Source organism: Globicephala melas, chromosome 14 (assembly GCF_963455315.2).
Source record: "Globicephala melas chromosome 14, mGloMel1.2, whole genome shotgun sequence".
Taxonomy (NCBI): domain Eukaryota; kingdom Metazoa; phylum Chordata; class Mammalia; order Artiodactyla; family Delphinidae; genus Globicephala; species Globicephala melas.
In genome coordinates this window covers 52,473,724-52,492,768 of record NC_083327.1, presented here as the reverse complement: position 1 = coordinate 52,492,768, position 19,045 = coordinate 52,473,724, and the positions used below count along the sequence as shown (strand labels likewise).

At 41.0% G+C, this 19,045-nt stretch overlaps 1 protein-coding gene across 2 annotated transcripts in view; it reads right to left on the bottom strand.

The window, feature by feature from the left end:
• The window catches only part of TPD52L1 (TPD52 like 1), a 99,777-nt gene that overhangs the window by 13,528 nt on the left and 67,204 nt on the right, over nucleotides 1-19,045 (bottom strand). For both annotated transcript variants that reach the window (XM_030853543.2, XM_060283585.1), the window contains exons 3-4: nucleotides 13,181-13,329; nucleotides 38-139 (exon numbers count right to left, since the gene is read on the bottom strand). In XM_030853543.2, the coding sequence (XP_030709403.1) occupies nucleotides 38-139; nucleotides 13,181-13,329 (251 nt within the window). The remainder of the gene's footprint in view (nucleotides 1-37; nucleotides 140-13,180; nucleotides 13,330-19,045) is intronic.

Genomic DNA, 19,045 nt, shown 5'->3' with positions numbered 1-19,045 from the left:
GGCTTAGCCCCATTCCCGTGGTTCTTTCCCACAGTACCTCATGTCTCCAAACTTCTTGCTGATGGCCGTCCCAACGTTGCTGAAAGCTGCAGTTGCCTTCTGCCCTGCGTGACTCAGAGTTTCATGTGTTTTCTTGTAGCTAGAAATAAAACAAAAAATAAAACAGAGAAAGATAATATCATGATTTCCCATAAAACATTCATCGTACTTCTCTCTCCTGACTTTGAAAACTCCCTTTCCAAGCCAGATTTAGGAAGATGATCCACAGAAGTAATTGTTTCTATTCATTGTTTGGGGAGGATGGGTTGGTGGCCGCTCATCAGAGGAAAACTCAGACCATTAAATCTGAATTCAGGAAAAATATACATATATAAGTCCAGATCTGAATGTGCAGATCTTTAATCACAAATAGTGGAACTGCTCTGAGAGTAGAGAGTTATTCTTAAAGAGATGTATTAACTCTATGAAGTGATGATGAAAGCTCTAGCCATCAATGGTAACACGAATTAGAAAATGTATATTTCAAAGGGAAATTTAAGCTTTTACTGCTTATGTGGGTAAAAGTAACCATAAAATGGCAAAATAGAACTAGTTACTTAATTTTCAAATACTTAGAGCTGGGAATAAGAAGGGTGCATAATCTTAATATAGTTACTTTTTTTAAAACAGTTTTAGGAATATAGTACTGCAATGATCTGTTCACAAACCTATGTCCCCACAAGGCTGACTCCCTGAGGGCAAGGAAGCCATTCATCTTTGTGTCCCCAGTATGTGGCAGAGGGATACAGGGGAAACTTAATAAATATTAGAGGAATGAATCAATGATCAAAGAGGAAGCTCCCCTGTAGCTCTGAACTAGGAGTCATGACAGTAAGAACAATGCAGTGTGATGGGTTATAGAGAGAGAATGGACGGACTTGACAGGAGGTTATAAGTGACAAATGGAACAAGACGAATAAATTGGTTTAAGGTTTTGAGCATAGTGACAGGAAAGGCGGTGGTGTACCCACTGGGCTAGGAAATTTCTAAGTGTGAACTAATAAAGTAGAAAACAAAAGGCACCTAATCTGAGGGAATAAAAAGAAATCAGCCGAAAGTTTTGTACACCATTTCACAGTATATGTAAGTCAAGTCATTATGCTATACAGCTTAAACTTATACAGTGTTGTATGTATTATATTTAATTTAATATATCTCAATAAAACTGAAACAAACCAAACCAAAAAGTGTTCAACTGATTTTTAAAAAATAAACGAATTCTTTTTTTTTAACATCTTTATTGGAGTATAATTGCTTTACAATGGTTTCTGCTTTATAACAAAGAGAATCAGCTCTACACATACATATATCCCCATATCTCCTCCCTCTTGTGTCTCCTTCCCACCCTCCCTATCCCACCCCTCTAGGTGGTCACAAAGCACCGAGCTGATCTCCCTGTGCTATGCGGCTGCTATGTGGCTGCTTCCCACTATAAACTAATTCTTATAATGCACATACCATCTTCTTCCCATATATGTTGCTCCCAGGTAAGTTCCCCCAAAGCTCCTTGCTTAGCCTAGAACACTTGCATGCATATGGTACATCTAAGAAGACTATGCCCTGTGACATTCATTGTGTAGGAACTTCCGTTATCCCTCCCACCCTTCCACTTCCCACAAATCATCCGGCCCTAAATATACTACCAGACTCTACACAAATGCTTTAAAACATGCTCCTTGGTCTTCCTTGGGACTGAAATCACTTCATTAACATGGTATTCTATTATTCTTTTTTTGTTAGCAGGAAGGAATGAGTCTGATATTATCAGCACTGTATGTTATTTATTTACACAATGCCTGTTTTTCAGGAAGTGTAAAAATCAAGTATTATCTAGATGATAAAACCAAACCAAATATTCATTTACTAAACAGACATTTTCTAGGGAATAGGGAAAGACTGACAGGAAAAAGGGTCAAAGCAGAATTTGGTGAACGGGAGGTAATTTGTCTCTGGGGAGAGGTATGTGATTAGGGGAGGTGGACCCCAGACGGCTCTGGGTCAAGCAGCAAATGAGAAGTGGGAAGATGAAAGAAAGGAACAGCTTTTAGAATGTTTGCTTAATTTTGTTCACTGCCAAGTTACAAAAATATCAGTTATTCAAATTACAACTTTCTTTTTACATTTCACTATAGGATGTTAGGTTTTAATTATGGCAGGAGAATATTTTTGATCATGTGAAATCATGGAATTGCAGGCAGATTACACATAAAATAAAATATTAATCTCTAACTTCTTATTAGTGATAAGGCAGTTAATATAGCACTAAATGTGGACCAGAAATAAAAACCTCCATCATTATTACAAGAATTCAGGAGATGTGATCTTGAAATGGCACATGCTGAGAATCCTTCAGAAGAAACATGCTACTAAACAGGTTCCCAAAGCAGTGTCCTGATGCTTGGATTAACTAGGCGTAGAGATAGCCTTTAAAACAAAGATTTAAAGGTAGTAGTTTTAGCCTTAAAAACAAAAGGATTTATTTACAAATAAACAAAGAAAAATGTGGAATTGCTATTCCAGTTATATTTTTAGGATGCTGACAAAGTTTTCACAAAGCAGTAACCCGGCCATGAAATCAGATCTGTAGAGGGAACTCCCTGGCGGTCCAGTGGCTACGATTCTGTGCTTTCACTGCCGAGGGCGCGGGTTCAATCCCTGGTTGGGGAACTAAGATCCCACAAGCTGCACAGCATGGTCCAAAAAACCCCCAAAAATCAGATCTATGGAAAATGGGATGTAAAACATGAAATCCATACATGATGGAAGTGAGTAAGACACTATATTATACACAGATGAAACATGGTCTTGCACTATGGACTGGAATTTAGAATTAGTCTCAGTTCTAATTAGCAAGGAAAACGTTTCCCTATACAAAAGTTTCTCAGGCATATTGGTGAGGAAATAATCCATTAAATAACCCAAAGAGGAGACTTTGTATCTTCTCTTCCCTTCTATTCCTTTCACACTCCATAGCCAACCCATCAAGAGACGCTGCTAGTTCAGCCCTCCAAACAGATCTCGAATCTGTCTACTGTCTCACCACCTCTACTGGTCTCTGCCTTAGTTCAATTCACCATCATCACTCACCTGGGGTCTTGGCCAAGTGAGTGTCAGAGGAACAGAGTTGGGTTCTGGGGGGAAATGGGCACAGAAGAGGGAATCAAGGAAGGCCAAGGGAAGACAGTCAATCGGGTATCCACTCAGTACTGCATCTGTAAGGCCTGAAAGGTGACTCAAGGGAAAAGTAAAAAATTACTCTGTCACACTGTGGTCTTTGCATGAGGTTGGGACTGGGTACCAGTTAGAGAATTCCTTCTTGTGTTGGTCCTGCATTTCTTTCAGGAATTTCTTGCAATTAAAGCAAATATTTAATTTACTTGTAAACTTTCCACGTAGTTTAACTTTTATATATTTGAGAATGCTTTGAATTTTGAGGTAAGAAGTGACTTTTGAACACGTTGTGTGTGTGTGTGTGTGTGTGTGTGAGACATTCTAAATTTAATGGCTTCATTTAAAAATAGCTAGTCAGGGAGAAGTACAGTTAGCCCGCCGCGTCTGTGGGTTCTGCATCTGTGCATTCAACCAACCACAGATGGAAAACATTCAGGAAAAAAATTCCAGGAAGTTCTAAAAAGCAAAACTTGAATTTGCCATCAATGGGTAACTATTTCCATAGCATTTACACTGTATTTAGAACTATTTACACTGCATTAGGTATTATAAGTAATCTAGAGATGATTTCATGAGTATGGGAGGATGCATATAGGTCATATGCAAATACTACACCATTTTATATAAGGGACTCGAGCATCCACGGATTTTGGTATCTGCATGGGTCCTGGGACAAAACCCCCGCAGATACCTAGGGGTGGCTCTACATATAGTAAGCAATAAGTGTTAGCACACTATGTTTTAAACACGCTTCTGTATCAAAATGTGAGACAGGTGTTTACAGGCATCTGACTACTTTAGTGAGGTGTTAGGGACATTTAAGTCCTCACCATGAAAAATGCATCTCTATATCTATGTGAAATTTCAAAGTTAAAATTCAGACGTATGGATAGCTCAATGGAGTGTTAAAGATTTTAGGGACTGTTAACTCTTTATTTCTGGGAATTATAAAATGTTAAATCTGAAAGGTACTAGAGCCCGATCCCTTAAGACTACAGATGATGAAACTGAGGCCCAGAAGAGCTGAGGGACTCTTTAATGACAGAGGTAGGGTTAGAGTAGGCAGTGTGCCTGCCTTCCACCAGAGTGTCTTGTTGCCTAGGAGATGACAAGGGTGAATTAGATCAACTCCAGTGTTTGTGGAGAGAAATAATACTATATTTCGAGAAATTTTAAGATGCACATTTTCTACCCACACTTTTAGGCCTCTTCCCCTTGGCTAACCACTACATTTCTTGAGAACAATTAGTAGTCCTTATATACATTACTTAGAGACCAATAATTGAGAACAAGAGATTTCTAGGGGTTAGGCAATGAGAGAGGGTTATACATGGGGAAGTGAGCTCCACGAACAAAATAACTAGGGAATCCATGAGAAATAGGTCAGCAGGCTCAGAGCATTTAAAAGCTCCAAGGAGTACCACACACATTACAGCCTAAGTGAAGGGTCCCTCTGGAGTTGTGCACTGCACAGACCCTGTACCTTATGGTGCATCCTAACTGGGCTTGATCTTAAAACTGAATAAGTAATATACATCCTCATCCAGAGGCTAGGAGCCTGTGTCTTGAAACAATGCTCTTCTGTCAGGCCACAGATAACCCCCAAGGAAGTCGGTGTATTTGCATTTTACTCTCTTTATTGTGCCATGAAATTCTGTACATAGTTTGTACTTCTAATACTGAAAACTGTTTTTTCAACTCTATCACATAAAATTATGTTCAATAGTATTCAAATAATGAAAAACAGTTTAAATACTAACATTCTGATTGACTTGACAACCTTATAATTTAAATGGAAGTGGTATTTAGCATTTTACATTACTAGCATCTCTTATTTTAAGCTAAAGATAAATTATACCATTGCTGAGTTCCATAATTGATAGAGCGGACAACTAACACATTTTCCTTAAATAAAAATCAAGTGTTAAGATATCCTCAGGGACTTCCCTGGTGGCACAGTGGTTAAGAATCTGCCTGACAATGCAGGGGACACGGGCTCGAGCCCTAGTCTGGGAAGATCCCACATGCCGCAGAGCAACTAAGCACATGTGCCACAACTACTGGGCCTGCGCCCTAGAGCCTGCAAGCCACAACTACTGAGCCTGTGTGCCACAATTACTGAAGCCCGTGCTCCTAGAGCCCGTGCTCCGCAGCAAGAGAAGTCACTGCAATGAGAAGCCCGTGCACCGCAACGAAGAGTAGACCCCACTCGCCACAACTATAGAAAGTCTGCGCACAACGATGGAGACCCAACGCAGCCATAAATAAATAAATAAATAAATTTTTTGAAAAGAAAAAAGATATCCTCAGGTTGCTGTCAATTGTGCACTGGGAGGCAAGAAAATTGGGAGTATTTGCTTCAAGAAGTCTGTGTTGGGTGCCTCTCCTCAGGGTTCCCATAATCTCCTCTGCACAGCTCTTTGCAAACATCCTCCCAATGTGCTGCAATTACGGTTTTTAAACCTCTCTCTGGGACGCCCGAACTTCCTGAGGGCAGAACCACGTCTTTTTCATCATCACTGTATCCCCAGTGCCTGAATCAACTACAGCAAGAGTCACGTGAGTTTCCTCTGGATTCTGGAGCCTGGGATGCCCCAGCTTCAGCTACAGGTGCAGAGTCAGGGCTTGGCAGTGCGAAGTTTCTAACTCTGGAGAAGAGCCACAGCGACCTTAAGGTGAGTGAGGGCAATTCTGCCTTGCGTGCTCTAAAGCAATCCAGCTAACAGTAGCTTTGGAGGAACCTGCACTTCCCAACAAGGCTCGAATATGGTCCAGTGTTGAACCTTTCTTTGGCAAAAGTTTAACTGTGATAAGCAAATGGCAGCTCACATTTATTAAGCACTTTGTATGCATTAACCTATCGAAGATGCATTTTGTTTGCTTGTCTGGAGTACAAGTAATCTTCCTCTTTTCCAATGAAAGTCAACAGAAAAATAGGCTTTACTTTTCAGAGATTCAGTTTGGCTGGAATGGATAGCTTCCCCCTTCCCAGCTTTACTGAGGTATAACTGACGAAACAAAATTGTGAGATATTGGATTTGATATACATATACACTGTGAAAGGACTCTTTTCCATCTGGTAAATTAACATATCCATCACCTCACATACATGTGTGTGTGTGTGTGTGTGTGTGTGTGTGTGTGTGTGTGTGCACCTTTAAGGAATGGGTAGCATTTAACTGCTACAACAGGTGAGCTGTTTGGCCAGCACATCAACAAGGGTGCTCTTCAGTAGTGTGGGGTAAGGTTCTCTGCAAGCCAAATAAAAGGCATTCTGTTGACTTTTCATGCAGATTCCTCTTCATGTCTTACAGATTTGAAAGTCAGTGTTAATAATCAAAGGAGAAAGCGTGTCATCTTCTAACATGTTCTGACTTAAAGCATTTTTCTACATACGGATCGAAGAAAAAAATTTAAATTCAATAGTCTTTTTACAAGAAGATATCTTATAGCCCAAATCTGTTTTCTATTATGGAATTTAAAAGAGAGCATTACTTGAACGGTTGCATATGCAGCATTTCACCAAAGACACAAAAACTATTTAGGCTTCTTTTCTTCCAAAGCTTCCCTAAACACACTATCAAAACATAGATTTACCACTTGAATCTAGAAAAGCAGAACCTACTTCCTGCCTTGTGTGATAAGATGAAAGCCGAAAGGTAAGAAGAATGAACGACCATGTGAGAGATGCGCTACGTGGTCTTTTAAAATTAGGTCTTTAATCTTCACTGGCACTTCTGAACCCAATGGTGCCACAACAGGCTCCTCATAAAAAGAGATAATAATCTTTACTGACCATAATAAGCTGGAAGTCTTAGAAGCACAAAGCAAAGAGTAAATAAATCATAAATTGAGCTTCAATTTTCAAGCACTGTGCTTTTTTTTTTTAATGCTGAATGTTAGAGTTTTACTCCCCTGTATATAGGATGAAGTTATTAAGTTTTCTGAAAAGATGGAATGGTTTAAATTCCATTCCACAACCTTCTCCCCTTTGTACACCTGCCATTTGTTCTATGATACAACTCAGTGTTTACTGGTGGGCAATTTCACCGGTTAGCAAAGGCTGAACACTCACTAAAATGAAGCATATCAGTTTTAACAGCCCACCACCACATCAAGCTTACAAACTCCTTTTCCTTCTATTTCCAATTTCTCCTCCAGTGGTCTCCCCACCTCTTCACCCCAAAGCCGCCCACCTCCCCCATGCTTCCTTGAAGCCTAAAAACATTAAAAAGCTTCAGGATGAGGGTGGGGGGAATTTTTTGTGAGTGTTCTTAGATTCTCCAAAATCAAGGCAAATAAAAAACGATGACAAAAACAACAGCAACGACAAACCCAGGGACACAGATGGCCTCTCGACCTACTACTGTATGGTTATCGTTCTATAAAGGAGATACTTTTAGTCTGCGGTGTAGTTATTCCTACTCATCTGGTCCTATTCCAATTTGAATCCTACCACAGACTAAAATATGCCAAGATCTTTCATTAACATATCACAGATTTTCTTTTCATTATAAATCAAACTAAATAGGTCATGATTGCTTAATCAGTATGCAAAGTATTGCCTCTGGGATACCTGCAATACTCTGACAGCTGAAATTCTTTTTGGTGCTTTGAAATCTAATTCTATCCAATCTAACCTTACTCCAGTTCATCATTCCCCCACATCAAAATTTCACTGTATGAGGTATAGATATTGTTCTAGAATGGGTATCATGGACACTAATAGCAGGGATCTAAATATTCAGGGGAAAAATAGATTCTGCTCTTCTGTCCGCCCCCGTCCCCCCAACATATGATTAAGACTTTTCCCTTTCCCTCAGCAGCCAAGAAAAAATGGTGGCAGCAGGATGCTCTCCTGAAATTATGTTGCTGATAGACTCATGCCTCCCTCTTAAGAAAGAGATTTATTCTTCTTTACAAAGGAAACTTCACATCATTCCTAAAGGTTAGTGAGTCCATGATCATCTGTATTTATTAACTAATCTCCGAGGAAATCTCATCTAGGTCTGCAGCTTTCAATGCATCAATATGTCGATGACTCTCAAATGTCCATTTCCATCCCTGACTTCTCCTCCGAGTTGCCCTCTCAATATATAAACTCGTTTATCTACTGGACATCTCAGACTGCGCACAGCCAAAGCAGAATTCTTGGGTGTCCTCACCAGGCCTGTTTCCTAGAAGAGCAAACACGCCTACAAAGTGTCGGACACTGTTCTGCGCTCATTGAATCCTCACTACCTACGATAGGTACTAATACAATCTCATTTCATGGAGGCAGGGGACCTAGATTTCAAACCAGGCAATTGGTTGGAGTCCACAGCCCACCAGCTTAACCACAATGCTAAATCCCCACTGCTGTAACCAGTCTCAGTATTCACCCAGTAGCCCAAGTCAGAGACCTAATGTCACACTTGATCCCTCTATTTCCCTCAACCCCCCACATGCAAACCACTGGGAAGTCCCATTGGGTCGACCTCCAGATCCTGTCCCCTCTCTGCTCATGACTCTCCATCACGACAACCTGGGCCACTGCAACAGTCTTATAAATGATTTTCTGGTTTCCATTCCTGCCTCTTCACAATCAATATTACACAAACCAGCCAGAACGTTCTTTTTAAAAGGTGAATTAGAACAAGTCACTTCCTGCTGCAAATTCTCCAACGGCATCCAAAGCTCTTAGAATAAAATCCTCACTCCTCCCCTTGGCCTGGGAGGCCCCAGAGGCTCTGACCTCAAGCTCCTCTCACTACACTCCAGACACAGCCCTTTCCTCTGCTTCCTGAAACCTGTAAAGCTAGGTCTTGCCTCAGTGTCCTTGTGGCAATTTTTTCCTCAGCCTAAAAGCTCTTCCCCAGATCCTCACAAGATCGTATCTTTCTGTCATTCAGGTCTCAGCTCAAAGAAACCTCCCAGGACAGGATTTCCCCGTCAGGGACCCATCAAGGCAGCTTCCACCCTCTCCGGCAGGTCACTCTCTAGTACCTCAACCTATGCTGTCTTCATCATAGCGTCCCGACAGATCCTCATTTGTTTGCTGCTTGTTTCATGCTCTTTTCCCTTTCAACATTCATAGAGATTAGGAACTTTGTCCATCTTGTTGAATCCTGTATCCTGAGGGCTTAGATTAGCCCCTGGGTAATAATGCCTAATAGCAGACACTCACTAACACTTGTTGGGTAAACAAACTGTCAGGACCCCCCTAACAGCTTTCTATTGCCTGTGGATAAAGAATAACTCTGTTTATAAACAGATGCCACAAGCCCCGGCCCCTTCTCCCCACCATCTCAACAAGCCTAAGTAATTGGATGGATTTTCCTTAGGAGAAGGAGCCTTCTCTGCCAGCCTCCACCAGGCTGTGCCTGTGCGTCCCCCAGGACGTCCCTCCTGCCCCCCGTGGCCGGATTAAACTCCAAATCATCCTCCAGAGTTCTGCTTAAACATCTTACTCAAAAAAGCTTCCCTGAGACCCCAGGCAAGGTTCCATCCCCTGTTTTACATCCCCTACAATACCCTGGATTTGCCGTTACAACCCTGCCACTCTTAGCTTTTAACCGGTTACTTGTAAAAACTTGTAAAATAAACAAAAACAAAACTCTGTTTTCCTGACCACGACTTTAAACTCGATAACCCCAGGGAATAACTCTGTTCTACTCATTCAACAAAAAGCTTGATACTAAGTGTACTGCCTGACCATAAAACCAATTGGTTTTTTCAAACATGGGAAAACCAGAAACTATATATTCTCCAGTGTGCAGAGGCTACAAGCCTTCCTTGAACTTGCCTGCTCTAATTCCATGTCTCAGGAGACCATGACCCATTCCCCTCACTCCCCCCCACTGCCTGCCCTGGCAGACCCAGAACAAACTGGCCACATCCTCTGCTCAGATATTCGCTGCTCCCTCCCTCCTCTCAGCAACAGAAGAGCCAGAATTGCCCTCCCTCCATTGGGTTCTCTTATCCTTGCAGTGTGGTCAGGGAGGCCAAGCAGAAAGATCCTGCCTGGTTCTGACACCCCAGAAGGAAGTTCAGATCAAGTGACAAGAAAGCCCAGACCTGGATTAAATACGGAGGCCACCAGACCCAGGGAATTAGAGATGGCTCGGCCTCACCCTATCAGGGCCTTTAATTGGTATAGGCCACCAAAGTGCAACGACAAAAAGCAAAACTACTGACAGATAAGCTCATTTAATTCAGTGCCTAAAATCCAGCTATCCTGAATTTTCAAGAGATTATTCATATGGTGTTGGCGATATATATATATATGTATATATATATTTTTTTTCTTTTGTGGTACGCGAGCCTCTCACTGCTGTGGTCTCTCCCGTTGTGGAGCACAGGCTCCGGACGCGCAGGCCCAGCGGCCATGGCTCACAGGCCCAGCCACTCCGCGGCATGTGGGATCTTCCCAGACCGGGGCACGAACCCGTGTCCCTTGCATCGGCAGGCGGACTCTCAACCACTGCGCCACCAGGGAAGCCCGATATATATTTTTTAAATTGATAAACATCAGTGTGTAGTTTCTTATCTTCTTCCATAATCATCAGGTTGGGGAAGGTTGGTTAACCTCTGGAGAGACACTGATGGCCTCCCTGGCTCCATCCTGCCCTACTCTGGACTGTGTCCTTACCCTTTCTGGATGAGCCCACGGGGTGCACATGCACAGATGCAGATAGAATTGCTAGGCTCTTAGAGCTGGAGAGAATATTCCCCTTTACATGGACACTAAGGAAACCACCCTGTGGAGACGCCAGGCTCCTCTTAGATCTAACTCCTCATGCAAAGGGTATCTTCACTAAGGTCTTAGATCTTAGTTCTCAGTTACCAGCAGGCAAAGTTGGCCCCCAGCCAAACTGAAATAATTGCTGTCTATCATGGGTACTTTTCTTACTACCAGGCCCCTCTAGCCTGGGAGAAGAGTACCAGCAAAGAGAAAAATTGTTTCCCACTTAGATACTAGCAATGTAATATCTTTACCTTCCAAGGAGGAATACTAGGGAAGAAAATGCATAACACAAAGACAAAAATTTCTTGATGGTGGAATCTGGGGTCAAGGGATAGGAAGCCTCTGTGGTTTCTCCATCGGCCCCCAGCTCCCAACACACAAAAGGAAGCACAATCGCATTATGACGCGGGCACCTTCTTCGCTTTGGCACAAGACCCCCTGGCAAGCAAAACATTTTAAATCATAAGAGAAGTACGAGAATAGTTAAATATTTCACATAATTTAAAAAGTAACCCCATGAGGGCTTCCCTGGTGGCGCAGTGGTAGAGAGTCCGCCTGCCGATGCAGGGGATGAGGGTTCGTGCCCCGGTCCGGGAAGATCCCACATGCCGTGGAGCGGCTGGGCTCGTGAGCCATGGCTGCTGAGCCTGCGCGTCCGGAGCCTGTGCTCCGCAACGGGAGAGACCACAGCAGTGAGAGGCCCACGTACCGCAAAAAAAAAAAAAAAAAAAAAAAGTAACCCCATGAAAGCATGATTGTAGAATGCCCAAACCTATTCTGTACCTTGCCTAACATCAGACAGGAAGATAATGGCAAAGCTGAAAAACATTTCTGTTGGTCTAAGTAAGAAAAACTTGCTTCTCCTGTGTTTCTCCTTTACTCTCACATTACTATCAGACTCACAATACTTCTGACATCAGCTATGGGGGCGTTTCCACACACCAAGCAATTCCGTGACACCAGCTGGGCATCCTACAATTTAACTCAATTCTGACACTATCTACCTGGAGATCGAGTCAGATCCCACAGGTTAAGGGCTCAGCCCCACAAGACTGCCCCCCACTCACCTCACTCCAGATGCCAATCGCAAGTCCAGATTATCACCAGTGCTTCTGACCAGTGGGCTATAAATCAGAGTTTCCCACAACCTCCTCCCTGAGTTCAATTAATTTGCTAGAGTGCCTCACAGAACTCAGGAAAACAGGTTTCTTACGGGGTTACCGATTTATTGTAAAAATGATATGATAAAAGATACAGATGTACAACCAGATGGAAGAGGCATGTGGGGATGGGTACCGAGCTTCCATTCTCTCTCCTGGCACGCCACCCTCCCGGCACCTCCATGTGTTCAGCAACCCTAAAGCTCTCCAAACCCCATATTTTTGAGATTTCTATGGAGGCTTCATCATGTAGGCATGATAGATCACTTCCAGCTCCTTTTCCCTCTCCAGAGAATGGCGGTGTGGGACTGACAGTTCCAAGCTTCTAATCATGGCTTGGTCTTTCTGGTGACCAGCCCTCATCCAGGAGCCCACCAAGAGTCACCTCATTAGAACCCAGGATACTGCTATCACCCAGGAAATTCCCAGGGATCTAGGAACTCTGTGTCAGGAACCAGGGTCAAAATGCAAACGTTAGAACAAAAGATGCTCCTGGTGTAGGAAATTATAAGGGTTTTGGGAGCTCTGTGCCAGAAACCGGGGGCAGAAACCAATATATTCTATTATTTCATGTGGCCTTAACCCAGTTCTAACATTCCCTAGAATAGTGGGGATAAAAGCACACCCCCAAACATGAGAGGTACAAGCTTTTCTTTTCATGTAAATGGACAAAAAGTCTGTACAGTTTTTAAAGCTGTCAACCATTTTTGATAGTAACTCAAAATATGCAGTGAATGCCAAGTATTCTGAGGATTTAGAATTTTATGAGAAAACATAAGGAAAAAGTATATATTTAACAAATGTTAAAATATATATATATATAATGAAGAGAAAGAACTTTAAACTGTACAACTCCATAAAAGCAGTCTAAGTGAAAACAGAGTGTTGGTGAACAAAGCTTCATTCCATGAAGCTGCTTTATAGAGTCTGCATCATATTAATGATTATTCGTATTTCCTTATTTTACTCCTGGAGAAAATATTTTTCCCTAGCCACCAGTATGAAATCAGCCTCATGGGAAAAAAACCTGAAGAGGCAAGACAGCAGGCTGAGTGATGTTTTTTTAAGAAAAACGTATACTCACGCAGTAGTAGTCTGCACGTCATGCCAGCTTCTGCTGAAGTTCTGTTTTAATTCATTCATCAAGTTCATGCCGAGTTTTTGTTTTATCTCAACCAGACGCCTTTCTTTCGCGGATAAAACTTGTCGTAATGTTGTAATTTCGTCTTCTAGCTACAGGTAGGAGGGAAAATGGTGGGGAAAGAGGTCAGACCAGCTGAAACACACACGGGTGCCCTCGCTGCTCCAAAGCAGCCTCTGCGCCCTCTTGTTTCCTTAGCCCAGTGCATGGCCTTAGCAAACACATCCTGTAGAGAAGACCGTCTAATATTTAAAAATGAAAGTAGATTTTTTTAGCTTTAATAATTCTAAAAGAAATCACTACTCCTTGTAAAAAATTCACTCATACAGGGGCTTCCCTGGTGGCGCAGTGGTTTAGAGTCCGCCTGCCGATGCAGGGGACACGGGTTCGTGCCCCGGTCCGGGAAGATACCACATGCCACAGGGCGGTTGGGCCCGTGAGCCATGGCCACTGGGCCTGCGCGTCCAGAGCCTGTGCTCCGCAACGAGAGAGGCCACAACAGTGAGAAGCCCACGTACCGCAAAAAAAAAAAAAAAATTCACTCATACAGCAAAATGTAAAGAAAATAAAAATCATGTGTAATCTACTAGGAAACAGCCACTGCTTAATTTTTTTGGTTTCTAATCATCCAAACGTTTTTCTAAAATTATATATAGATATAATTTTTGAACAAAAGACTGTTTTTGTAGTCTATGCCTAACAAGTTCTTTTAAAGTGTTATTAGTCAGTGTTGTTTATTTTTTGCCAACCACACCTAGCATATGTTGTGGTTTGCCAAGGTGGTGCCTCAGGAGAGAATGAACAAGGGAGGAGAGGATGTATGCAAGGGAGTGATTTGTGTTGATTTTTCTTTTTAACAATCTTAACTGACATGTAATTAACATACAATAAACTGTACACACATAAAGTGTCCAATCTGTAAGTTTTGATATATGTATACTCCTTTGAAGTCATCGCCTTAATCAACATAGTAAAGAAATCATCACCTCCAAAAGTTTTCTAGTTCTTCTTTGTAATTCCTCCCTCCCTTCTCTCTTCCCTCACCCAGGCAGTCACTGATCTTTCACTGGAGTTTAGTTTGTATTTTCTAGAATTTAATATAAATTGAACTACACAGTATAAACTCATTCTTGCCTGACTTTGTTCATTCAATATAATAATTTGAAATCATTTGATTCATCCATGTTGCTGCATCATCAATGGCTTTTCCTTTTTTCTGCAGAGTACTACTCCATTGTATGGATATACCACAGTTTGTTTTCTATTCAACTACTGAAGGATATTTGGGTTTGGCTAATGCAACTAAAGCTACTATTAACATTCATGTAGAAGTCTTTGTACTGGTGTATCTCCTGTTTCCCCTGTGTTAGCAGAACAGTAAATCTCTCCAGCATCATAAAATTGCTCTTGTACACTATGGAAAACAGTATGGAGATTCTTTGAAAAATTAAAAATAGAACTCTCATATGATCCAGCAATTCCACTTCTGAGGATTTATCCAAAGAAAATAAAAACACTAGCTCAGAAAAGATACATGTACCCCCTCCATGTTCACTGCAGCATTATTAACAATAGCTAAGATATGGAAATAACCTAAGTGTCCATTGATAGATAAATGGATAAAGAAGATATTTTACATACACACACACACACACACACACACACACACACACACACATACAGAAATATTATTCAGCCATTAAAACGAAGGAAATCTTGCCATTTAAAACATGGATGGACCTTGAGGGCAATATGCTAAGTAAAAGAAGTCAGACAGAGAAAGACAAATACCATATGACTGTATGATCTTATATGTGGAATCTCAAAAAAACCACCAACCCCATAGATAAAGAGAATAGATTGGTGGTTACCAGAGGCAAGGGAGGGGGGTGGATGAAATGGGTGAAGGGGATCAAAAAGTATAAACTTCCTGTTATAAAATAAATAAGTCATGAAAAAATTGCTCTTGCAAACCTAATTTCTAATAAAGGAGTTCTGTAAAATACCCAGATTTTAGAGAGCACTGCTATATTTTGTGAAAATAATTTGGTACCTCCTCAAAGTCTCTGATTCCAGGTATCATACTTTATTCCATTGTCACACTCTGTAACATATTGCCCTGGTAATATTGCTTAAATTTACATCTTTGTTTTCTGAAAAGTATAAATATTTGTGACTTTCTTTGTGAAACCAGAAGAGAATCAATAGTACTCCCTTAGTATCCCACACGCACAGAGGTAAAAAAAAAAAAGTGCCTGACACTTTACGAGATTATTATTTTTTTTAATGGAGATCTGTGTCTCATTTACATTCTAAGTGTCACTCTACTTCTGACCACAAGGAGCATCACTAAGCCTGTCAGTCATCTTGCAAATGTGTTCGTGGGTCACCAGAGACGTAGCTGCTAAAAAACACATCTCAACAATGACAGTTACCTTTGCAAAAATTAGTCCTTTTTATTAGAGCAAGGAAGATTTTACCACAATGGTGAACAGACAAAAATAGCATTGTAAACCTTCGTATTCACAAAAAATCACTTAAGCAAAACAGGCAGAAATACTGAATCAAGCATCTTAAATAATCTAGTAGAAAAGAACAATATCTTGGAGCTTTTAATATCAGCAAAATGTCCTAGTAATCTAACATTATCCTTTTTTTTTATGGTTATGGAACATTTCTTTTATGTTCATGGAAATCTTTCTGAAATGAATTTCACCTTTCATAAACATGTTATAATCAATAGCACCCTGTCTTTTCTTGATGAGCAAGAGTCTTCAGTATGCAGACATATACTCATTACTGCATAAGGAGTGTACCTAGGGACCAGCAAAGGGGATCATGTTTTTAGTCTTTCCATTAAATGAGAACACACTGTCATTTATTTTATTTTTTTTTTGGCGGTACGCGGGCCTCTCACTGTTGTGGCCTCTCCCGTTGCGGAGCACAGGCTCCGGACGCGCAGGTCCAGCGGCCATGGCTCACGGGCCCAGCCGCTCCGCGGCATGTGGGATCTTCCCAGACCAGGACATGAACCCGTGTCCCCTGCATCGGCAGGTGGACTCTCAACCACTGCGCCACCAGGGAAGCCCAGACACTGTCATTTTAATGTCAAACCCTTCTATCCTTTGCTCTCATGTTATATTCCACTTTTTCATCTTTGTCAATGTGTTCTTCTGCATTTAGTTTGCTGCCTAAGATTTCTCAAGGTTGTATCTCTATCTCTCTTACCATAGAAAATACGTGGGCTTCATTTCAGCCTTTTATTCTGTATTAGAAAGACCTTTTTGGCTTTCTTTCAGTTTGGGTGACTGAAATGACTAGGAATCTGGTTTTGTACATATATCAGGTATTACTGTAGTTTCCAACTTGTAACAAAATTAATGGGAAGTTTTTTAACTTGCAAAAAGAGATTAAAGAAGTAGAGAAGAAGAAAGAGGTTTAAACATCCTGGTATTCTCAATCTTATATCTATGGAACCCCAGAAATTTATTCAAAACTATGGGGGACAGTAAGATATTCATTAGTTATTTGGGGGTGGGAGGAGTGGGTAAAGTATTCACAATTTTCTAATGAAATCCACGATCCCAAAAAGTGCTAGAAACATTGCAGTGACCAATTTACCAAACAACATCCTAAAGAAAGATAAAATTCCACACCTAATAATTTAAAAATCGAAGCATACGTTAAAAGGCATTTGTAGAGAAAAAACTTCTAATGATGGAAACATGAACTCAGTTACTCTGCTGGGTCTATTGTCAGGTTGTATAATGAAAGTCTCACCATTTCAATAAAATGTAAGGCTCACACTTCTTAAAACTTTCATTTATTTATCAGTGATCTAAATCTATGCCAAAATATCTATGAAGCAAAACCCAGAAGGTGAAAAAACAGATAATCTTAAATTACATTAACATGCCAGACTGAAAATGGCCAATCTCATCTCTCTCAGCAGAGCAGAGAGTCCTGACGCAGCAGAAAGGCCTTTAATCACAAATGGTTTAAATGACAATCCTGGTGAGATTCATTCACTTACTTGACTAATGAGAATTTCTAGCCTAGTTACACCAGTGGTTCTCAATTTCAGTTTATATATAAGTCACTCAGAGAGCACATTCAAAATGCAGATTCCAGAAGTAGGCCCCTTTTAATGCCCTAAGATTCTGATATCTCAAATTTGGTGAGGCCAGCCTACATATATTTTTTAACAAGCACCCCCAGTTATTCTGATGCAGGTAGTATGCAAATTCTACATTGTAAGTACCTCTGCAGCCATATCAAATTCGTTTTGGAATGAGCTGGAGAGCAGGTAAATCATCAATTAAAGTATTTAAGATATCCTTTCCCCTTTAATTTTAAATTAATCATATCTTCACTAGAAACTGATAGTCTGGTTCTTTGGTTTCTTGACCCCTTAGAAGATCCTCTTTTTTTTTTTGTGGTACGCGGGCCTCTCACCGTTGTGGCCTCTCCCATTGCAGAGCACAGGCTCCGGACGCGCAGGCTTAGCGGCCATGGCTCACGGGCCCAGCCGCTCCGCGGCATGTGGGATCTTCCCAGACCGGGGCACGAACCCGCGTCCCCTGCATCGGCAGGCGGACTTCCAACCACCGCGCCACCAGGGAAGCCCAGAAGATCTTCTTATAGGATAAATATTTATGCACAAGGTTAGATATTTCAACTTGATTACTCAGATATGAATGAATAGGAATGAAAGTGTTGGTGAGGATGTGGAGAAATTGAAACCCTTGTTCATTGCTGGTGGGAATGAAAAATGGTTCAGCCACTGTGGAAAACAGTCTCTCAGTTTCTCAAAAAGTTAAACATGGAATTACCATATGACACAGCACTCCTGCTCCTAGGCATATTCTCCAAAGAATTGAGAACAGGTACTCAAACAAATACATGTATATGCATGTTCAAAACAGCACTACTCACAATAGCCAAAAGGTGAAAACAACCCAAATATTCATCGAAGGACGAATGGATAAACAAATTGCAGTATATACATAAAATGGAATATTATTCAGTGGTAAAAATGAATGAAGTACTGATATAAGCTACAACACAGGTGAACCTCAAAAACACTAGGCTAAGTGAAATGAAGCCAGCCTCAAAAGGTCACATATTGTATGATTCCATTTACATGAAATACCTAGCTAAATCCACAGAGACAGAATGCAGGCTGATGGCTGCAGAGAAGAAAGAGAAATGGGAAGCAACTGCTTAGTGGGTATGGGGTTCCCTTTTGGGACGATTAAAATGTTTTGGGGCTGGACAGAGGTGGTAGTTCCACAACACTGTAAGTTTCTAAATGCCATTGAATGGTTCAATTTAAAATAATTTTATGTTATGCCAATTTATTTCAATAAAAAGTGAAAAAAAATATAAATTAAGTAATGAGTTAGCTTCAATATGAAATTTATACTAGAAGATTGAAAACTTACTTTTCTATTTAATCTGCTATATTACATAAAATATCTAACTTAAATCCAGAAAAAGAAATACTTTTATAAACTATTAAGTATCAGTATGATGTTTAGGAGTAAGAGCATTTGGTCTCTTGTACACACTGCTTCAAGTCCTGCCACTTCTCCTGGTTTACTCCTGCCTTGGCTAAGAATATGGAAGAATTAAAATTAAAATGCAAATAATATCTGGGAGGGTGTGACAGGCCATGGGGTGCCCAGACATTTGGTCAAACATTATTCTGGGTGTGTCTGTGAGGGTCAGTCTGCATGAGATTAACATTTGAATTGGCAGACTGAGTAAAGCAGATTGCTCTCCCAAAGTGGGTGGGCCTCATCTAAT